The sequence below is a fragment of the Moschus berezovskii genome, chromosome 1 (genome assembly GCF_049115385.1).
Source record: "Moschus berezovskii isolate FMDL1 chromosome 1, NW_MosBer_1.0, whole genome shotgun sequence".
NCBI lineage: Eukaryota > Metazoa > Chordata > Mammalia > Artiodactyla > Moschidae > Moschus > Moschus berezovskii.
Window position 1 is genome coordinate 163,357,862 of NC_142460.1, and position 23,175 is coordinate 163,381,036.

Genomic DNA, 23,175 nt, shown 5'->3' on the forward strand with positions numbered 1-23,175 from the left:
TGGTATCATCGACCCAATGGGCATGAGTTTGAGTAAGCTCCGCGAGCTGGTGATGGACAGAGAAGTTTGGCGTGCTTCAGTCCATGGGGTTGCAGAGTTGGACATGACTGAGTGACTGAACTGATTGAGTGATTTGTTAATCCCAAACGCCTAATTTAAGGACTGACTTGTTTTAAAGCTCCATGTATGGGGCTAGGGAGGATGACATGGGGAGTGATAATTCTGTTACCTCCCCCTTCATTTTTGGGGGGTAAATCTTTTCTTACCTCTATCTGTCCCAGCTTACCTCAGAAGCACTGTGGCTGATGTGGAGATAGATATTAGTTTTGATTTTTCTAAAGTCCTGTAATCCTTGTTCAAGCATTTCAATATGAGGAGAAAGGTGAGTCCCAGTTCTGGGTCAGCTGCAGTTGACAACCTAGTGTACAGATTTCTCTTCTCTATGTAGAGTCAGAAAGAAACAATCTCTTCATCTGTCCATCCATCCTTCTATCCATCCATCGATTGATTCATTGGTTCAACATGCCCAATTTTAATATGCCTGTTGCTTGGGGTATAAGGAGAGTAAGACACGGTCCTTGTGGGGACAAATCTAGTTTAGATAGGAGCAGAAGTATAGGAATAATGGACCTTATAGTGGCCAGTTTCACAGACATTTAAGGTGGCATTGAATATGAGATGTTAAAAAAAGAAAAATATAAAAAAGTCATCATAGGTAATGCAGAGAGCTTTGTATGAAGGACAAAAGGCAAATATCTTTTTATATTATGTAGTTCTTCAAAATTCAGAGTTCTCTGGATTTCAGCACTTGCTTTGAGATAAGTCTGTGGATTATTCGGCAGTGAGATCCTTGCTCATCCAGAGGTCAGCACCCAGAGGTTGACACCAAAGCATTAGTGATCATCTATAACCATTCATGCAACTTATTCTGAGCCTTTAACTTTGAAACTATGATTTCAAAGAAAACTCTAGATAAGAACATCCAAGAGACATTTTTCAGCTATAATCTCTGGTTCCTAAGTGTGGGGAGGCCATTGATTTACAAGCAAATCCTATTTTTCTTCATAGAAAGTCTGTCGTTTTACTATTTTTCTAATGACTAATATCTAATAAGATAGCACACATTTACACTGAGATGTTACCCAAGCACCCAGAGTTGAGTGACAGACTTTCTTGAATAGCAATTCATATTTAAACAGATCAACTTAAAAATGTTGTTATAAAATTATTGTTTAAATTTATGTTTAATTAGAGGATAATTGCTTTACAATATTGTATTGGTTTCTGCCATATATCAACATGAATCATAGGTATACATATGTCCCCTCCCTTTTGAAACTCCTTCTCAGTTCCCATCCTGTTCCACCCCTCTAGGTTGTTACAGAGCATGGGGTTTGAGTTCCCTGCTTTATACAGCAAATTCCCATTCACTATCTATTTTACATATGGTAATTAAAAAAATTTTGTTTCCATGCTACTCTTTCAATTTGTCCCACCCTCTCCTCCCACTATGTCCATAAGTCTGTTCTCTACATCTGCATCTCCACTGCTGCCCTGCAAATAGATTCATCAGTACCATCTTTCTAGATTCCATATATATATGCGTTAGTATATGATATTTGTTTTTCTCTCTCTGACTTACTTCTGTAATAGACTCTAGGTTCACCCACCTCATAGAACTGACTCAAATGTGTTCCTTTTTATGGCTGAGTAATATTCCATTGTATGTATGTGCCACAGCTGGTTTATCCATTCATCTGTTGATGGACATCTAGGTTGCTTCCATGTCCTAGCTATTGTAAATAGTGCTGCAATGAATATTGGGGCACATGTGTCTTTTTCAGTTATGGTTTTCTCAGGGTATATGCCCAGAAGTGGGATTGCTGGGTCATATGGTAGTTTTATTCCTAGTTTTTAAAGGAATCGCCATACTGTTCTCCATAATGGCTGATTGATTTACATTCCCATCAACAGTGCAAGAGGGTTCCCTTTTTTCCACACTCTCTCTAGCACTTATTGTTTGTAGATTTTTTGATGCTGGCCATTTTGACCAATGTGAGGTGATACCTCACTGTACTTTCGATTTGCATTTCTATAATAATGAGCAATGTTGAACATCTTTTCATGCATTTATTAGCCTCAGGGAAAGATTGGGAAGGTGGTGTGATCCCAATGGACTCTCCCTGATGAAGGTGAGGTTCTTTATTTGGGGCAACTGAGCCCTTGAAATGTGCTGGTATGACTGGTGCTGAGTATGTAATTGTATATAATTGCATGTCATTTAAAGTAGATTAAATTTCAATTTAGACAACCATATCACATGTATTGGAATGTGCCCACTAGGACATGGCCATGAAAAATCAAAATGGTTTTTCTTCTCTCTTTCTTTCTTTCCCCAGCTCTCCTTTTTGTTTTGATTGCACTTTTTTTGTCTAGAAATTTCCAGAATAATTACAAATTTTCTTACTACTTCTGATTTGCTTAATTGGTACAATGTATATTGCATGATCATGATTTCAGATCCCTATTTAAAGTTGCGTACATCAAAACTCTTTCTAAGGAACATGTCTTTGCCATGAACAACTTGGAAATCACATCATCATTGTCATTACTTTCTGGGGGGAAACACCTTTACAATGTTATAGTACTGCTGGATACATTAATGTAAATAAGATAACAGCAACTCCAAAAGTATATCAGTTGCTTCCATTCCTGAAAATAAATTGGTGATTAAGCTTGACTTGAAACACTGAATAGGTCAGTTCAGTTCAGTCGCTCAGTCATGTCCGACTCTTTACGACCCCATGGACGCAGCATGCCAGGTTTCCCTGTCCATCACCAACTCCCAGAGCTCGCTGAAACTCATGTCCATTGAGTCGGTGGTGCCATCCAACCATCTCATTTTCTGTTGTCCCCTTCTCCTCCTGCCTTCAGTCTTTATCAGCATCAGGGTCTTTTCCAGTGAGTCAGTTCTTCACATCAGGTGGTATATGGTTTCTTACAGGGCATTGAATATATTTCCCTGTACTATATAGTAAACCTTATTGTCTATTCATTCTATATGTAATAGTTTGTATCCACTAATCACAAACTCCTAATTCATCCCTCCTCCACCCCTTTCCCCCTTTGGTAACTGTATGTTTTTGTTTGAAACTGTCAGTCTGTTTCCATCTTGTAACTATGTTCATTTGTGTTGTACTTTAGATTTCACGTATAAGTGATATCATATGATGTTTGTCTTTCTTTCTCTGACTTACTTCACTTAGTATGATAATCTCTAAGTCCATCCGTGCTGCTGCCAGTGGCATTATTCCATTCTTTTTTGTGGTTGACTAGTATTCCACTGTGTACCACATCTTCTTTATCCATTAATCTGTTGATGGACATTTAGCTTTCTTCCAGTCTTAGCTATTGTGGATAGTGCTGCTGTGAACAAAGAGGTGCATGTTTCTTTTCAAATTAAAGTTTTGATCCAGCAATCCTACTCCTGGGCATTTATCTGGTCAATAAGCTTTTCTTGAGTAAGTAAATGGTATCAGAGCATGGAAACCACTGTTCTGACCTTAGGGAGTGGCACAGCCCAGCTTATCCACCTCTCAGGAATGTTAGAGGCGTTGACCAGAGAATGTTTGGACTGTGTTACTAGGCAGGTATTTATTGGTAGCAATAAATGGATGAGACAGTAATGGAAGATACTGTAGAACATTGAATATTTAATCACACTAAAGGGAACTTGGCCTTTGACATCTGGCTGTAGCAGATCCAATAGTTACAACATTGTTGGAAAATGTAATCTAATTTATAGTGTGGCAGATTCAGTGATTACATACCTTTGACAATGACAAGCATCACTAAAATATATTTTTTTCTCCTTTCTACCTTATAGACAGTGTTGATGAACCAGGTACATCATTGCCTACCTGGGCCATAGTTCTACTTGCTGTGTCATTGTCATTGCTTTTGATCCTGATCATTGTTTTGATTATAATATTCTGCTGCTGTGTCTCCAGGACAGAGAAAGAAGGTAATTTACTTTTGTTCACATAGATTTGTGTTTTTTAATTTTTGGTACAAGCATTTGTAGTTCATTAGCTCATCCGCTCTTTCAAAAGATATATTGGATTTTAGAGTCCTTGAAAGGAAATGCATGAAATTAGTAGAGAAGGAAAGGACTTTCTCATGGAAGGAGGCCTGAGCCAACCCCTCAAGGAAGACAGATCTTCACACCCTGAGAAGGTTAAGAGATGGTTGTGTGTTTATTTGCAAGGTGTGTGTGCTCAGTTATGTCTGACTCTTTGAGACCCCATGGACTGCAGCCTGCCCAGGCCCCGTGTCCATGGAATTTTCCAGGCAAGAAGACTGGAGTGGATTGCCATTTTTTACTTCATTATTTGCCAGGATATAAGGCTATTTTGATGTGTCATTCAGATGCTACACTTTTTTTCTTTCTAAAATAATATCCACCTATCTGAGCACATCAAAAGATTATTTTCAATTTTGTAGGATTCTGACTCTCCTTTTCTAGGTGAATATCGATGCAGTGGTAGAAAACAAAACATGGTCTTCTGTTAACAAAAATAGTGCAAATAAAATTAATAAATATAAGTACACATCTTCTAAATGAAGTCTTCTGAGATATTCCAAGATATGTGAAGGCAATGACCTTATTTGGGGCAGGCTCAGCCTCAGGGTGGCAGAAGGCAATGGCACCCCACTCCAGTACTCTTGCCTGGGCTGCAGCCCATGGGGTCATTAAGAGTTGGACACGACTGAGCGACTTCACTTTCACTTTTCACTTTCATGCATTGGAGAAGGCAATGGCAACCCACTCCAGTGTTCTTGCCTGGAGAATCCCAGGGATGGCAGAGCCTGGTGGGCTGCCATCTGTGGGGTCGCACAGAGTTGGAGACGACTGAAGCAACTTAGCAGCAGCAGCAGCAGCAACCTCGGGGTGAGTTAATCAGTGTTGGGGTGGGAGTTAGTTCATGATTTTGGAAACCACAGGCACTTTGTTGTATGGACTCAGTACTACCCAAGTGTTGAGTGTGTGTCCATCTTTGTTTTTCTTTCTCTCCTAAAACCTCTGTCTACTCCTATTTGAATATTTGAATTTTTTTCTTAAAGTCAGAGTTTTGATGTTTGGCTACATGTCAGTTTGATCGTACTTTTAATTTTACTAGCACTATGTGAATTGATGAGCACTTTCTGCATGTCTGCCAGGCACCATGTTATCTATCTCTTTTACTTGGACTAGCTTTCTTAGTGAGATATTTCATGTGACGTGCATTGTCCTGCCTTAACTTGCCTAGACTTAGCTCCTGCATGGGTTTAGTTTGTCCTTGGAGAATTACCTCTGTGCTATACCTTTATTCAGACTTCTGTGGTGGCTCAGTCACCTGCCAATGCAGGAGACACGGGTTTGATCCCTGAGTTGGGAAGATCCCCTGGAGAAAGAAATGGCAACCCACTCCAGTATTCTTACCTGGAGAATTCCATGGACAGAGGAGCCTGGCAGACTACAGTCCATGGGGTTGCAAAAGTTGGACTTAGCAACTAAACAACAACATACTTTTATTCTCTAGGAAACAGAAATGAAAAGTAGTGAACCCCTGGGACCCATATTTGATGGAAATTTGTTTTTCCTTGGGAGTTATCCTGTATGTCACAGATGCATTATTAACCCCACTGAATTTTAATGAAAACTATGGATAACTTAAATTTTTAATTCAAAACAGACTAGAATTGCTTGTTGCCTTCAGATTATTACTTCTGACATTAGCTATTGTGGTATAGCTGAAGAACATTCTGGTTCTTTGGACTTCTGCATCTTCTAGGCTTTTGTCTGCTCCACACCAGCCTAGTAAGAAGGGTCTGGTCCACACGGGTTGTGCACCCAGAGATCCTCTGATTCTTAGTTTCCTCATTTACAGAATGAGGATAAGTCCTATCCTAGAGATTGGTTGTTGCTGTTGCTGTTGTTGCTAAGTCACGTCTGACCCTGTGTGACCTCATGGACTGTAGCCCACCAGGCTCCCCTGTCCATGGGATTTCCCACACAAAAATACTAGAGTAAGTTGCCATTTCCTCCTCCAGGGGATCTTTCTGACCCAGGGATCAAACTCACCTCTCTTGCTTTACAGGTGGATTCTTTACCACTGAACCACCACGGAAGCCCAGAGACTGGTTAGGAGAACTAAATAAATTAACATAATAAAAGTTTATGTGATCTGTCCTAGAGTTTATCTTTTATTTACCTCTGGAAAGCTGATTCGCAATGGACGCTATACTTCACCTTGACTTAAATGTAGAGGATCCAGCAAAGTCTTGGACTTCCACATGATAATTATTTCCATGCTTAAAACTGTTAAAAATTCAAGGATTTTTAAAAAGCATTTTCTGGAAACTTCCCTGATTGTCCAGTGGTTAAGACTCCATGCTCCCAATGCAGGTGGCACAGGTTTAATCCCTGGTTGGGGAACTAAGATCTTGCATGCCACATGGTGTGGCCAAAAGAAATAAGTGAATAAAAACAAAAAAATTATTTTCTGGTGCTCCTCTTTTTCGGTGCCTGGAGAATTCTCAGTGCTCTGCCTGGTTTCTGGGGACTGACTGAGGATGGCTGGGGACCCCACTCAACATGGCCGGGGGCCCCGCTCGGCACGGCCTGGAGGCTTTGGGAATCCATGCTTCTAGAGCAGTGGGGCCAGGGGTCCCTCTCCTTCAGACTGAACCTTACCGGAATGCAACAGCGTCCTCTGTGACCACGGGGAGACCAATCTCTCCCCTTCAACTCAAATAAGATTGTGTCTGAGGTTCAATTTGAGGTGTCAATCAGTAATGTTGTTAGAACTGAAAATAAGTGAGAACCTTATCCAAAAAATAAGGAAAATGAATATTTTTTGGATCTTGATAAAGCCAGATGCATAGGGGCACTAGACAGGAAGGCGAAGATGCAAAGCACACTGGTTTCAGAGCCAGATGGGCTGGGTCTGTTGTGGGGGCTGTGTTACTCCCCATGTTGAAGGGCTAGATTCCTTCCAGCCCAAGAATCCATTGACTAAAAACACTAGCAATTTAGCAAGGGCTTTTGAAGGGTGGGCAAACTGTATGAATTGATACTATTGGTAATATTGACTGCAAATGTGTTTTAGAATGAAGAACTATATAATGCTTAAGCAATGTAATTCCTTATCTGTTAAAAACATAGCTACACTTGTGCAATAGTATCTAGTTTGCTAAAAATATGATCATGCTAGCACTTACCTCTTGGATTGTTGTAACAATGAAATGAAATAACAATTTGCATAACATTGGCATGATGTCTGGACAGGTAAGCACCGAATGATTGACAGCAGGGACTGGGAATACAGAGTCCTCATGGTGAACAAATGGAGTCTCTATAACCTCAGGAATCAGAGTCAGTACTCACTAAGTACATACTGGGTCCCCACTGTATTTCAGGTACCCAGGTATCATAAATACTTCTATTTATGATAGTGAACAGTGAATTCTACTTTCCTTATATTTGAAGTCATTTGGTAGTTCACCGTTGGGGAACTAAATACCTATTTGATCACAAACACTCAGTATTGTGAGTGTTTAAAATCAGGGGACCTATAAAATTGATATCATTTTATTTTCAGAATAACTGCCCTGATTTTGCTAATATAATTTTGTTCCTTTTCTTTCTCTTTTTGCAGAATCTAGTTATCAAAGTGAAATAAGGTAAGTCTGAGATCATTGTCAGTTTTCTGAAAATAAAAACAAATGAAAACCAACCAACACACACAGCTGTGGGATTTTAGGACTATATTACACAAAATAAGGCATTGCTGCCTCTGCTGCTGCTAAGTCGCTTCAGTCGTGTCTGACTCTGTGCGACCCCATAGACGGCAGCCCACCAGGCTCCCCTGTCCTTGAGATTCTCCGGGTAAGAACACTGGAGTGGGTTGCCATTTCCTTCTCCAATGCATGAAAGTGAAAAGTGAAAGTGAAGTCGCTCAGTCGTGTCCGACTCTTAGCGACCCTATGGACTGCAGCCTACTAGGCTCCTCCATTCATGGGATTTTCCAGGCAAGAGTACTGGACTGGGTTGCCATTTCCTTCTCCAAAATAAGGCACTAAAAGTGGACAACTCTGAAAAAAATGTATGCCAATCACCAACTCATAGGGTGATATTAACTGTGGAATAAAATAGGTGGGTTCCTACTGCCTATGTTTGACTTGCTCGCTTAGGAAAGTGGAGTAGATTTTTACTTGGTGTCCGGCATTTGCCACTCTTTCCACAAGAGGACACTCTGTACCATGACTGGTGCCCTCCTGCTTTAAGTCATGGCTAGGGATCCGAGGACCATTTTAAGAGTCAGGCGGAAGTCCTACTGGAACTTCCAGGGCAGTGGAGACAGTGAGACCAGCTGGGTTGCTTAAGGCAATGAAACTGACTAGGCCTATAGGTTAGGAGTGACCACTGCTCACCCCTCCCACGGGAAGGGATGGAAACATTCCTCCTCTTCTCACAGCTGTCCAGATATAGCTGCAAGCATTTTTAAGGTAACTACGTCAAGGACTTATAATAAGCAGTTTAAATGTCTGCAATATTTACATAATTATAAATGCAGTCAAGGGAGGGATTTCTAGACAGTGGTGATTTTGTTGGGAGTGTTAAAACTACATCTAGCTTTCAGTATCTTATTAGACAATTTTAATATGTGTAATGCTGCAATTTAAAATATCTTCTGGCTACATGTGGTGAAGGAAGTTGTATGTAATCATCATTAACTCATGAATGAACATCCTTTTAGGTAAATATTTGCACATACCCTTGCTTATTTCCCTCGCTTGATAATCAATTCTTAGTGGTAAAGCATAAATATTTAAAAATCTTTGGGTATCTACTGCCAAACTTCCTTCCCCTGGGAAGCTGTACCAATTTTTGCTTTATTTCAGAGGCAGACTTTTGCTATGAAGGGCCAGATAGGAAATCTCTTTGGTTTTGTGGGCCCCATGCTTTCTGTCACAGCTACTCAACAGGAAAGCAGCCACAGACAATATGGAAGCAGACGAGTTCTGATAAAACTCTATTTATAGAAATAGATGAGGGCCCAGATTTGGTCTGTGGGTCATAGGTGGCCAATCCTGCTTTATTTAGTCACTGGTTTCTGAGAGTTGAGTATCAACCACCTGGGGATTGGAGTCCGTAGACCTGTCATGATAAAGTTCCATTTCTTCCCATAAGGGGAGTGTGTGAGCATACAGGACTCTACATAGCCATCCTGGTGGGTATGAGCATCCATCCTGATGCTGGCCACCCTCCAGGAGCCAGGGCCTGAACTTCAGCCTTGTGTTAAGTTCTTTGTGTGTGAATGCACTGGGTGGACAGTGAGACCCGAACATCCATTGCTGATGAACATTGGCTTTTTCGAATGGTCTAATTCTAGGAAATCTGCAACTGTGAAGACAAGCAAAGACACTGTTGGGACAAAGTTGAAAAGTGCAAATGAAAACTATGGCTACCGTTCAGATGAGCCAAGGACCACACGTGAGTGGCTGGGTTTGGACAGCAGTAAGATCTGGAAGGGAGGGGAAGGAGGAGCTGGCCCACCAAACACCAGTTCTGAAGGCATCGGCTTAGTTGTTGGTGGTCATTATTTGGGGTGTAATTTTTAGAAGAAGTCATTCTGAAACTAGAAATATTCTAGGAGACAATAACAGTAAAAATCCACCTATTTATCTAAAGTTAAAGGAAATTGAGGTGAAAATTTGTTTTTAAAAATAATTCTTTTCAACGTTTTCTTTTTTTAAAAAAATTCTTCTACCTTAAAGTGTGTGAGGAGGCATTTTAATACATTGGGGATAACTTCCCCAAAACTTCAGTTACATCTGAAACTCAACAAGAAATCTTTCCTTTTCAATTTGACAGTCATAATGGGTTGTCTTTGAAGCCACTGTCACTATTGAAGGGCAGTGGTAGGATTTGAACCAAAATCCTTTTCAAAGCAGTTGAGAGAGAGACTGCACAAATTACCTCTTAGAAGTTGGGGGCTGGCCCTAACAATTTGCCAGCAAAACAAATTCCACAGGAAGGTTTTTGGTTAATCGATTCTTGCAGTGATGCTCAAAACTGTTTTCTCCACTGAGCCTTGACTCTATTCTTGGCAGCCCTTTCCTTTCTATTCTTTTGTGCCTCCCTCCTATGTACATTCCAAATTGTATGCTTCGGATTCAAAGGAATATCACCAAGCATGGACGCTTTCCTCTAATAATCCCATCATAGTCTCTTGCAGAATTTCCTGTGATAGAATATTTATTCATTAGTATTTAGAGTGATGAATCAAGTCGCTTGACCAAAGTTGTGGCCCAAACTGAATCTCTCTGGCCCCCTTTTCCCACTGTGTCTATTTCCCTCCATCAGCTGTAAAAGCTATGGATTCATCTTGTTTCTGAATGAGACGAACCTCTCAAGAAAGGAATCAATTTTGAGTCCTTTTGGTATATTTTATTTCATTAGAAAGATAAATCTCTAAAAGTATGTCCCATCAAGTAAAGTTTAAAAAAGCCATTTGTGCTTAGGAATGATTGATGCCAGGGGTACTACATAAAAGTATTTCTTTATGCGTCAGAGTTGTTAGAATAGGCAGTGGGGTTTGGGTCACTTCTGACTCTAAAAACATCTTCTTTCTGCTGCAGAGCCGGCTTCTCTCCATGCCAAGTCCTCTGAAACCAGTGTTCCAGAACAACGCAGCAGTAGGCAACCTCATCAGGTGATTCAGACCTTCTCCCCTTTTTGGACATTTTTTTTTTTGCCATTAAACACCCTTGCCTCATGGCAGGTGATTATGTTATGTTCATGATGGACACATGTGGCATTTGCCCACCTCTGAGTCAACGGGACAGAGTTGGGGAACGGGGCCAGAACACATAGTATCTCTCCTTATGGAGCAGGTTTTTTGGGAAAAGACCAAAAGTGTAATTGTTGACTGGTAATATTGAGGATGTCCACACAGAGATGTGGGATGTGCAGACAGATGTGTGAGCCTGGGGCATCAGGAAGAGCTTGATTTTTAAAAAAAATTTATTTTTTCTCATGTGTTTTTAAAAATTAATATTTATTTTAATTGGAGGGTAATTACTTTACAATATTGTGATGGTTTTGGCATACATACACTGAATCAGCCACCAGTACACATGTGCCCCCTAATCCTGAACTCCCTCTCCCCTCCCTCCCCACCCTATCTCTCAGTGCTCTCCCAGAGCACTGGCTTTGAGTGCGCTGCTTCATGCATCAAACTTGCACTGGTCATCTATTTTACATATAGTAATATACATGTTTCAATACTCTTCTCTCAAATCATCCCAACTTCGCCTTCCCCCACAGAGTCCAAAAGTCTGTTCTCCTTTGCTACCTTGCATATAGGACCATTGTTGCCATCTTTCTAACTTTCTAAACTCCATATATATGCATTGATATATAGTATTTGTGTTTCTCTTTCTGACTTACTTCACTCTGTATAATATGCTCCAATTTCATCCACCTCATTAGAACCGACTCAAATGTGCTCCTTTTTATAGCTGAGTAATATTCCATTGTGTATATGTACCACAACTTCCTTATCCATTTGTCCACCAATGGACATCTAGGTTGCTTCCATGTCCTAGCTATTGTAAACAGTGAGGGCAGAGCACAATTGATTGCAGGTATTTCTGATTGCTAGGCAACTTTTGATGGGCACCGCACTTCCAAGACACATTAACATAAGGGAAACCATCCATGAGGAGCCGTGGAGACACAGTTCGTTATTTTCTGACACTGAGTCAACACTGTTTATCACTCGAATGAATTAGAGTTCATATGCAGAATATACGGTTCTTTATATCCCAAAATCATATTAAACAAATGTGTATATGTCAATCCCAATCTCCCAATTCATCCCACTCCCTCTTCCCTCCTTGGTGTCCATGGGTTGTTCTTTGAATCTGGATTAATATATATATTCTACTGATACTATGTATAAAATAGGTAACTAATGAGAATCTACTGTGCAGCTCAGGGAACCCTACTCGGTGCTCTGTGGTGACCTAAACGGGAAGGAAATCCAATAAAGAGGGGATGTATGTATATGTGGGCTTCTCAGGCAGCTCAGTGGTAAAGAATCTGCCTGCCAATGCAGGAGACACAGGATATGTGGCTTCAATCCCTGAGCTGAAAAGATTCCCGGGAGAAGGAAATGGCTACCCACTCCAGTATTCTAGCTTGGGAAGTTACAGTCCATGGGGCTGCAAAGAGTCAGACACGATTGAGCAACTGAACACACAAGCATGTATATCTGTATGGCTGCTTCACTTTGCTGTACAACAGCAATTAACAGCACTGGAAAGCAACTATACCCTAACAAAAATTACTTCAAACAACAAACGAAATACAAATGTGTGTATAACCAGGACCATTTTCTAACTTGTGCATCTTCAAAGGAGAAGCACTTAGATGCGATTCTGCCCTAGTGTCCCCAATGGGTGTTCTCCTCTGTTAGATTTTGGGAGAGCCAGACTCGCAGACTGGGGCTCCGACAGCTTGTGGATCACATAGCCTTAGCTCTGTTTGGCCTCGGAGTTGGTACCTGCCTGAGGCGCTACTGCTGAGTGCGTGCCTTTGAAGCCCCATCCTTCTCTCCTGGCGTTGATGTTCACTTCAGCTTCCAGCTGGCTGCCAGCTGTAATATGCCTCCCTGCAGCTGGGACCCAGCTCCATATGTGCATCTTGCCAGAGACATGTACCTCCCAGGCCTGTGCAGGGAAGGGGACCTTGATGGATGCTCAGCCACGTATCGAGAGGAGCTAAGTGATGCTGTTAGTAACACCAAGGTAGCCAGGCGGGAAGATGTATGAGGGGTTCGAGTCACAGAAGCAGATGGACCTGCGTGACAAACTGTGAGCTCCTGGTAAAAGTTCGAGCCACTGCCTCAGGCTGGGTGGCAGAGAATAGAGAGGTAAAACTCTTCCCGTCAAGCTGCTCCTGTGGGCACATGTATCTTTTGGCTGTAGCGATGCAGCAGTTTCCCCTTTGAAGGGCCAGTGACTCTTGACTTAAGAGGTGGTGGGTGAAGGGGAGCAATTGCCAGGCTGTGATGGGCCTTTCCTGTCAAGACCCCACGACTGGACCTGAGTGGGCACTGCGTGCTGATGAAGGGGCTCTCCCTCAGTGTCAAGCATGGTCATCCCAAGGACACATTTAAGCCAGTCATTACTTCAGTGGCCTTTCTGTGGTTCCATAGTGTGTGTCTTTCCACTAGAGAAGTCACAGTGCTCAGATCTGGGATGGAGGATGGGGCAGAGGGGAGGAGATACAGAAGGGGGTCATGTCCCATGTCCCTGATAGAAATAAGGAGAAAGGGGGACTACGGATATGCTTGTATACAGGAGGATGGCATTCGGAGCTCTGAGTGTTGCTTTGAAAATATACAGGGAGACATTTCATTCAGTTTGTTTTGCAGTTTCTCCATCTCTTCCTTTTTTTTTTTTTGATGTTGTTTCTCAAGCACAGTAGGAAAGCTTTTTCATATATTAATAACAGTGTGTATAATATGTATCTTAGAAAACTTACGAATTTTTGCCTAACAAAAAATTTTATGACATTTTGAGTCCACTTGTTTGACTTAGTATGAATAAATGCTAGATTCCAATTAAAAAAAAATAGATGCACAACAAGCAACAAAAATTTATAGTATAGCACAGGGAACTAGCGTCAATATCTTATAATAATCTACAATGCAAAATAATCTGAAAAATAATAATGTGCTTATGTATAACTGAGTCACCTTGCCGTGCACCTGAAATATTGTGTTAATGGTACTTCGATGAAAAATATATATGATGAAAAAAATATACAGGGAGAGAAATTTAGGATGTTTCTTCTTCTTAAACATGTAACCAGTTAGATAATCTATTGGTGGAAAAAGAACAGTGGCCATTGAGGTGCTGGGTCCTGAGGGCTGGTAACACACCCCCACACTTCTTGAAGTGTTTGTAAGGTTTCTAGGCAAGCAGGGAACCTCAGCCAGAGCACCAGGTTTCTTAAGAATCAAAGAGGATGAAAGGAAGATGAACTATTTTTGGCTGAGCTAGAAACTGACAAAGGGTTTTAAAATAGTTGGATTTTTCTAAGCGAGGGAACTTAGGATAAGCACATTTCTGAAAAGGTCTGTCTTTGATCCTTAAGCAAAAGGTGCCTTGCAGGTGTGGGTCCAGGCACTGTGTCCTCATTGCCCATTTGGGAAACCTGGATGTGAGGTGTACCGTGGGTTATGTTTCCCGTGAGGCCCTTAAAGGAGGGAAGAATTGTGTTAGTCACTCAGTCGTGTCAGACTCTTTCCGACCCCATGGACTGTAGCCCATCAGGCTCCTCTGTCCATGCAAGTTTCCAGGCAATAATACTGGAGTGGTAGCTATTCCCTTCTCCAGGGGACCTCCCTGACCCAGGGATCAAACTCTGGTCTTCTGCTTTGCAGGTGATTCTTTACAACTGAGCTACCACAGAAGCCCTAAAGGAGGGAGAGAACAGACAAATATCATATGATATCGCAACTATGTGGAATCTACAAAATGATACAAACCAATTATTTACAAAACAGACTTGCAGACATAGAAAACAAAATTATGGTTACTAAAAGGGAAAGTGAGAGGAGGGATACATTAGGAGTTTGGGATAAATAGATACACATCACTCTATATAGATAACCAACAAGGACCTACAGTAGAATATAGGGAACTATATTCAATATTTTGTAATAACCTATGAGGGTAAAATAATCTATGAAAAGAATCTGAAAAAATATATGTGTGGGTGAATCACTTTGCTGGACACCTGAAACTAACACGATATTCTTATACTCCAGTTTAAGAAAAAAAGGAGGAGGGCGGGAAGAAGATGGTCCATAGAGGAAAGGGCTGGCCTTCAGTAGTTCCCTCCCATGTCCTTGTTCCAAAGAGGACACAGTCCTGCATGTGGTCATCTGGCCCCTGGAGACCCACCAGGTGGTCAAGCCACAGCTTGTAGGAGCAGGTCCAGGCCACCTTTGGTGAGAGGTTCCTTTAGAACTTGCCACAGCCAGGCCTGCAGTCGGTCTGTGTGGCCGCGTCTCCCACTCTGCCGGTGGTGGGGACCCTCCTCAGAACTTCTTAGGCCACAGAGCAAGGACAGTACACTCTGTGCTTTCTTTCCTTGTAACTTTTCTCCCTGTGCAGTGACCCCTGCTCCCTGGAGGGCCCAGGACAGGCAGCTGAGAGTCAGAGCCCCGTCCCTTGTCCTAGTGTCCTGCCCTCCTCTCCCTGTGCTTCACAGACTCAATTTGTTCACTTTGCTGTCCATGCTGCTGTGGGGTGTTGCCACCCACCTCAGAGGCCCATAGCAGGTGCCCAGTGAGATTCTTGCCCAAGAGCTGGCTGGTTAGGCGTCAGGGTGGTTGACTATGGATGACACAGTTTTACAGAAAATCTGAGCTAGGCTCAGGTCCTGAGAAGCCTGAGTTAAATGGAGAGATCTCAGGTTGAGAGTCAGCCTGCAGCAAAAGTGCGGCCCGGGCTCCTCACCCCAGAGCCGGCTGGGTCAGATGCCGGTCCCGTGGATGGAGACAGGGCATGTGTGTGAGAGCAGCTGAGGCTCCTGCCCTGGGTCAGCGGGTCTCAGGGCAGGGCCATCTTGCCTTTGACTAGTCTAGCATCCCACAAGTCCACCTGTGTGTGTTCTCCCCATGCTGCCTTCTCATCTCAGCTGATGTCTTACTTACCCTCCACATCTTTAGGAGGTCTTAGGTAGTGGAAGGCCGTGGACTCTGTGCAGTCTGGCACGGCATTCTGGATGCTCATTAAACACTAATTCCCTCTAGTGGAGAATGCCCTCAACTTCCAGCATTACGCTGTCATGAGTTAAGTGACACCAGGAGCCTGAGTGCTTATAGACTGCTCACCACAATGCAATCAGGACAAAAATACTCTTTGATCGGAGTAGATGAGTATATAACGTTTTGTTTCGGGTCCTTGAAGAAAGGTGCATGATTCCAGGTCAAATGGCCTTCTTGCTCCTTTGTGATTTTGGTCCCTCAGGGTTTCTTCAAGACTGTCTTGTTCAAATGATCCAGGGAAGGGGGAGCCTGAAGGGCTCCGGGTGCAGTGCATAGGGGAGTCATCGGTGTGGCCTTTGGGGTACCCAGATTCCTGGTCCCCCCCTGACCGTGGATCTCCTGGCTCAGTCCAGCTGGTGGTGGGGCAGCCTGGGCATCTCTGCATTTTAGAGCCAGTGGAGGGGTTTCTGACATGTGGCTGGATTGAAGGGTTATTGCCTAAGACGGAAATGGCCTTGTAGGTGGGGAGAGTGGGATGTCGCCAAAGATCGACGTGGCTGCCTTGTCATTTCACCCTGGGCAATGCTTAGGGTTTGTTGAGTCCCAAGACATTCACATTAACCACACTGGACTGGGATTTACTGGACTGCTCTCCAGGACCGGTGCTGCCTGCACACCGTGCAGTTCCCAGGTGGCTCAGCAGTAAAGAATCCTCCTGCCAATGCGGGAGATGCAGGTTCCATCCCTGGATCGGGAAGCTCCCCTAGAGAAGGAAATGGCAACCCACTCCAGTATTCTTGCCTAGAGAATCCCATGGACAGAGGAGCCTGGCGGGCTACAGTTCATGGGCTTGCAAAAGAGCTGACATGACTGAGAGACTAAATGGAAGCAGCAGCACTCTTGTGGCATCATGTGGACCCCACTGCAAGGAGAGGAGGTCCTGGGGTCTGTGACCACACCTGCTCAGAGTTGAGCCCAGGCACCGAGGAGCAGGCTGTCTGGGGAGTAACTCTCACCCTCCCTTCAGTCCCACCCAGAGTTCTTCCATCTGTATCTACATCCCCAGGCTGCTGAGAGCACCCACATGCTGTGTCCTCGTCGTGCACCTCCAGGCGTGATTTTAATTACAACTTACGCTCAGCAGTTACTGGAACAGGAGCCTGGCTCCTTAATACTTTGTGTGTGTGTGTGTGTTAGTCACACAGTCGTGTCCCGCTCTTTGCGACCTCATGAACTGATCCCAGGTTCCTCTGTCCATGAAATTCTCCAGGCAGGAATACTGGAGTAAGTCACCATTTTCTTCTCCATGGGGTCTTCCCAAACCAGGGATTGAACCCAGGTATCCCACATTGCAGGCAGATTCTTTACTGTCTGAGCCACCAGGGAAACCCTCTTCATACTTTGAGTGAGTGAGTGACAGTCGCTCAGTCATGTCCCACTCTTTGTGACCCCATGGACTGTAGCCTGTCAGGCTCCTTTGTCCAGGAAGGGGTAAAACCCTATCTGCCATGGCACCAGCCCCCTATAACTCTCGCTCCTTCGACACCCTCCCTGTTAAGGTCCAGAACACTGGAGGCCCTCACTGCCATGGGAAGGTCACCACAGTTGTCATGGGGACCCCCTTTTTTCAGATCCCCGGGTGTCTCTGGTTCTTTCAGTGCTGACGGTCCTTGAGGACTTCAGAAGGGGTGAGGGCTCAGCTCTGGGGCAGTGTCACTGGGGACAGGCTGTGGGCTGGAGGTTGCCTCCACGTAAGGCCAGCCACTGTGGTCTGGAGCTACCAGAGGCCATGGCTGATGCAGGTCAGGTCCACTGGGAGTCGCAGGCTTTTAAATCAAGGGACGCAGCACCCACTAGCCTCCTGGAGCACCTCCCGTGCTCATCCCCGCCTCTCAGCCCACTGCCCTGCTGAGTCCCCCCGAACTTGGGACTCTTTACCAGGGTCTGAGAGAGAAAGTCCTTATTATTGTCACAACTGGAAGAAATGGGGGGTGTTTCTCCTGTATTCTGGGTCCCGAAGAATGCTTGCTGAGCGTGGAGATGAAGCCGGCACCTAGAAACACGTTAGTCTAGGTACCAGCGGACTGAGCAACGGTCCTCAGGACAGAGACGCACTTCGGGGGCTTGTTAAAATGCTCCCTCCTGAGTCTCTTCCAGACTTTCTGGGCCAGAATCTCTGGGAGATATGGCTGAAGAATGGAAATTTTTACTGTGCTCCTGGGCAATCTGCTTTGAGGAAAATTCATTTGTGTCTCAGCGTGAAAACATAACAGACATGCATTGCATTGTTCCTAAGGGGAAGTCATCCCTGAGTTTCGGAGCTTCACTTACATCTGTGCATTTGGAATGACCTGTGTTCACGACCCCACTGCAGGGAGTTTGCTGCAGAGCTCAGAGGATTCAAGATGCTTGTTAGGGGCTGTGAGGAGGGTCACATGGAAGGGTCCTGACATCGAAGTACTTCATAACCATGAGGCATCATAGTTGGGGAACACTTTTTAAATCTCCCGTGTTTTATGTGGGTCTGAAGGCACAATGCTTTCAATATGAATAAATACAAGAGGATTTTAGGCTGTAGAAATCCCAGATCATGCACTGAATTTTAGGAAGACTCAGAAGGTAAAAACGAGACTGATTTTCAAAATTCGCATTAATCAAAACATGACACTTTTCTTCCTGATTATTTCTATTCTGGTTGCATCTCCAGTTAAGAGATACAACACTGATGTTATTTTCCAGACAAGAATTTCTGTTGGTGAGGTACAGTTAATATAGGTGTCACTGTCCATTAATTCATTAGCACAAAACTGATAAAGTCAGAAATTTCTTCCTGAAAATTGGAGTCAATGAGAACGGAAAGCTTCTTTTATTTTGATACAAAACCATGGGGTTTGCAAATATTTCACATCATGATGAATATTTAAAACAAACAATCCTCCTTTTCCTCTCCTTGACTCACTGGCAGTCCATTTTTTCTGGTTATTTCAGGCGATTCTATGTCTTTCCTTCCAAGTCTGTTAGTTTTGGGGGATGAGCTTATGAATAATTCGAAACCTGGGTATGTCTTCCCCCCTTATCTCTCCCGTACTGAGACCAACAGAAACAAACTCTTGATAAATTTAGAAAACAACATTGGTTGGTGCAACCAACTCATGGGGAAAAGGCAAACAACAGCAAAACCCCAGGCATCATTACAGCAGAAGCACCATCCTTGTGACACGATGTAGCCCCGTCAGGTTCTCCTTGGGTGACTGGGAATCAGTGAATTAAAACCAGGAGTCAGAGTGGTGCCATCCCCAAGACTCGCTGCCGTTCCATTGTGACCTTAATTATTCCTGGTGGCCAGTTACATTATTTAAGATGTTAAATGCAGTTTCAGGGCCCTGCAGTCTGAGCCAGCATCTTCAGGATGGGCAGGAAAATACACTGCATGTAATTTATTTTTTATTTTATTTTTTAAAACCTTTTAATTTTGCATTGGTGTATGCATGTGTGCTGTCACTTCAGTTGTGTCTGACTTTGCAACCCTATGGACTGTGGCCCGCCAGGCTCTTCTGTCCATGGGATTCTCCAGGCAAGAATACTGGAGTGCCGTTCCTTCTCCATGGGATCCTCTGGGCCCAGGGATTGAACCTGCATCTCTTATGTCTCCTGCATTGGCAAGCGAGTTCTTTACCACTAGTGCCACCTGCGTAGAAAATGAACAATGTAGTGATAGTTTCAGGGGAACAGGGAAGGGATTCAGCCATACATATACATGTATCCATTCTCCCCCAACCCATCCTCCCATCCAGGCTGCCACATAACATTGAGCAGAGTTCCCTGTGCTATACAGTAGGCCCTTTTTGGTTATCCATTTTAAATATAGCAGTGTGTACATGCCTATCCCAGACGCCCTAGCTATCCCTTCCCCCTATCTTTTCCTCTGCAATCATAAGTTCGTTTTCTAAGTCTTTGAGTCTGCTTCTGTTTTGTAAGTTCATTTGTATCATTTCTTTTAGATTCCACATATAAGGGATGTCATATGGTATTTCTCCTTCTCTGACTTATTTCACTCAGTATGACAATCTCTAGGTCCATCCATGTTCCTGCACATGGCGTTATTTCCTTCTTTTTAATGGCTGAGTAATATTCCATTGTATTATGTACCTTCTTCTTTATCCATTCTTGGGTCGATGGACATTTAGTTTGCTTCCATGTCTTGACTATTGTAGAGAGTGCTGCAATAAACATTGGGATGCATGTATCTTTTCAGATCATGTTTTTCTCCAGATACACTGCATGTGTTCTAACAGGGAAGCACTCTTCCACAGGCATTGGCCCCTTGGAGGAGTGAGTGTTCTGCTTGGGAGCGCATTTCAGAAGGGGAATGTAAGAGCCAGGAAAACCGTCTGAGGAGATAGATGGGTGATCTACATGGAGTCAGTTCATCAATTTTGCTCCTTTCCTTTAGGAAGGAGTGTGTTATTTAAAGAAGGTTGAAAATATTTTATATTTTCACATAATGGTGAGAATTCGGAATATTAAAAAACAAAATCATGAATTTTTGCTGTAATTTGCCTTCATACATATTCTAGATTCTTTGAATTGGATCTCTCTTTAGGCCCTGAATTTGGGAAATGTCTAGAGTGTTGTACTGAAAATCATAAAGGAAGGACACATGCTAACATTTGTATTCCTCTCTGCATCCTCATTTTATCTTCACTGATGAGTGGAGCTTTCTTCTCAAATGTGCCTTTTATGGTGATCTCAAGCAACTCAATTCATGCTTTTTTTCTTTGTCTTCAGGAGTCTGATCACCGCCAGCTGGGCCCAGCGAGTCACCCACAGGTTTCCTTTAATGTGGCCAGTCCTAAGAAGGTCAGGAATGCGACTCTGGTGTAGTACAGACGGCCCTTTGGCGCCACACGGCTCTTGACTGAGGGCCTACATCTCATTGCTCACAGCGTCATCACTGCTGACTGTGATGTCGTCACTGCTGTCATTCTAACGCGGGGTCCCACGTTGCGGCATGACCTGGAAGAAGCAATGTTGTCATCATCAGAATGGATATTTTATTTTGAGAGAAGGAATCCATTTTCCCAGCTTCTAAAGTGGAATTTGACTTTAAAAATATTTCAAGATTTCAGCGAATTCCATAGTTGCACATTCATTATGATAATGCTTTTCATCACTCAACACTCCTGCTTGCTAACCTAGCAAACGGCAGATATGTCTACATCCCACTGTGACGTTTAAGAGGTCTTTATTATCTACAGTCTCTTGAAGATCATATTTATATATGTTTACTGTGTGGGTATTATTGCATATTATCTGTGGAAACAAAGAGGATTAAACATTTGGATCCATCAGATGACTGAAATTGCCCAGAAAAATCATTCGTTGTAGGTTATAAATAATATTACATTCTAGAGATCAGGCGCATTCAGGGTGGTATGGCCGTAGACTAATATTACATTCTAAAGCAGAAGTGCACCTTGAGAAATATCTTATTATTGGATATTGACATGAAGACATTAATTTTTATCTGCTCCCTTGTCAATCTTGTTCTCATGGCCTCAGATGAGTTAGATGTGGATTTTGCTGTTTGGGGGATATATCTCCAGCCATGAAAAACCTGGATATGGGCAATATGTTCTTTCATAAATAAAAGGAAGACACCAAAAAACCTTTTATTGTTCTTCTTAACTCTTTACTATTTAAATGGTTTAAGTAATCATAGAGTTTTAAGAATCAAGCATTTTCCAAGAAACAAAACAGACCACCTCCATTAAAAATTCTTTTTTCATTTTTCATGTAGAGATTCTCAGCGTATTTTGCTGACAACCCCATCTCTTCATATTTAATGTAGAGGTTGGACTATGATTTGACTGAGCGCTCCACTGGTTGGTGCAGATTACTGTGATGGCTAGTAATTAGTAACTGTCCTGAGCCCGCCAGGACCAACCATGCTATTGTAAAGATAGAGTTTGACTTTTCAGAAGTGTTGGGATTTTAGTGAATTCCTTAGAGTTACCTGGTAAAGACACAAATTCATTGTGATGATGATGTTTCTGATCACACACTCCTGTGTGCTAATCCATTCACAAAGAACTCTGTACAGGCAGACCTCAGAAATGTTGTAGGTTCGGTTCCAGACCACAGCAGTAGAGCAAGTCACACAATTTTTTTTTTTTTTGATTCCCAGAGCATGTGAAAGTTTATTTACATATACTGTAGTCTATTAAATGTGCCATTGTGTTATGTCTAAAAGAACAATTCACACATCTTAATTAAAAACATATTTTCTTGCTAAAAAATGCTCACCATCGTTTGAGTGGTCAGTGAGTTGCAAACTTTTTGCAAGAGTCACATCAGAAATCACTGATCACAGGTTATCGATTGAAAAAAAAACTGCCCAACCTAAAAACTGTGAATTTTTATATTTGGCAAATTTTCTAAAGACATCAAGCCTGGAAGGCAGCCTCCTAGTGAACTCTGAGGGACTGCTCCCAAGAGGTAAAGGAAGAGACAGGATATGTAGGAGTTTTTGCAACAATGACCAGATAGTCATCAAAAGATGACCGTTTATTAAAGACAACCAGACATCTCAAGTTAAGCAATTCAGTGTTTTTCTATGTATGGGGAGATACAAGAGCCTCCGCTCGCTGAAATCATTCGTTTTCTGTGTATCGCAGCTGTCTGGAGCCAGGATCTTGTTCTTTCCTATCCTATCTCCTCACCTTCAGGGCCGATTGCAGTGGCTGATGGCTTGATGGCCACAGCATCCTTTATTTGCTGATATGGCAGGCAACATTTTACATCCACAACCGCAGCAAGTATAATAATAATGAAAGTGAAATACTGTGAGAATTACCAAACTGTGACACAGACACAGGAAATGAGCAAAGGCTGCTGGAAAAATGGCGCTGATAGACTTCTGCTGGGTGTCACAAACCTTCAGTTTGTAAATGCAATATCCATGAAGCACAATAAAGCAAAGCATAATTAAATTATGTATATCTGTATACTATCATGATATAAAATACTTCTTTATCTTAAATTACATTCAGCCCCTACCCTGGACCCTCTTCTATGAATTGATGACTAATTTAAGGGAGATTTGCTGGCACAACATGGGATTGTGTTCTGCTCTGTACCTGTTCTGATTGACTGGTTCCCATATATTATCCATTCTGATTGGTTGATGTACATACAATCTCCTTTCTGATTGGGTGGTTCCCATGCACTATGCATTCTGATTTGTTGGTGTACCTAGACTATAACAATTCTGGGGTTGGGTCATCTACACTGTCCATTCTGATTGGGTGGCTTTCCTGCTTTCAGTTCAGTTCAATTCGGT

At 42.8% G+C, this 23,175-nt stretch overlaps 1 protein-coding gene across 4 annotated transcripts in view; it reads left to right on the forward strand.

The window, feature by feature from the left end:
- IGSF5 (immunoglobulin superfamily member 5) overlaps positions 1-22,753 on the forward strand; it is a 62,505-nt gene extending 39,752 nt beyond the window's left edge. Inside the window, exons 4-8 of one of the 4 annotated variants that reach the window (XM_088840778.1) lie at positions 3,887-4,024; positions 7,701-7,725; positions 9,438-9,538; positions 10,687-10,760; positions 20,622-22,752. In XM_088840778.1, coding sequence (XP_088696904.1) covers positions 3,887-4,024; positions 7,701-7,725; positions 9,438-9,538; positions 10,687-10,760; positions 20,622-20,717 — 434 coding nt within the window. In that variant the 3' untranslated portion in view covers positions 20,718-22,752. Of the gene's footprint in view, positions 1-3,886; positions 4,025-7,700; positions 7,726-9,437; positions 9,539-10,686; positions 10,761-20,621 lie in introns of all 4 variants that reach the window. The other 3 variants (XM_055414160.2, XM_088840779.1, XM_055414171.2) reach the window with 3 other exon arrangements.
- The last annotated feature ends 422 nt before the right edge of the window (positions 22,754-23,175 follow it).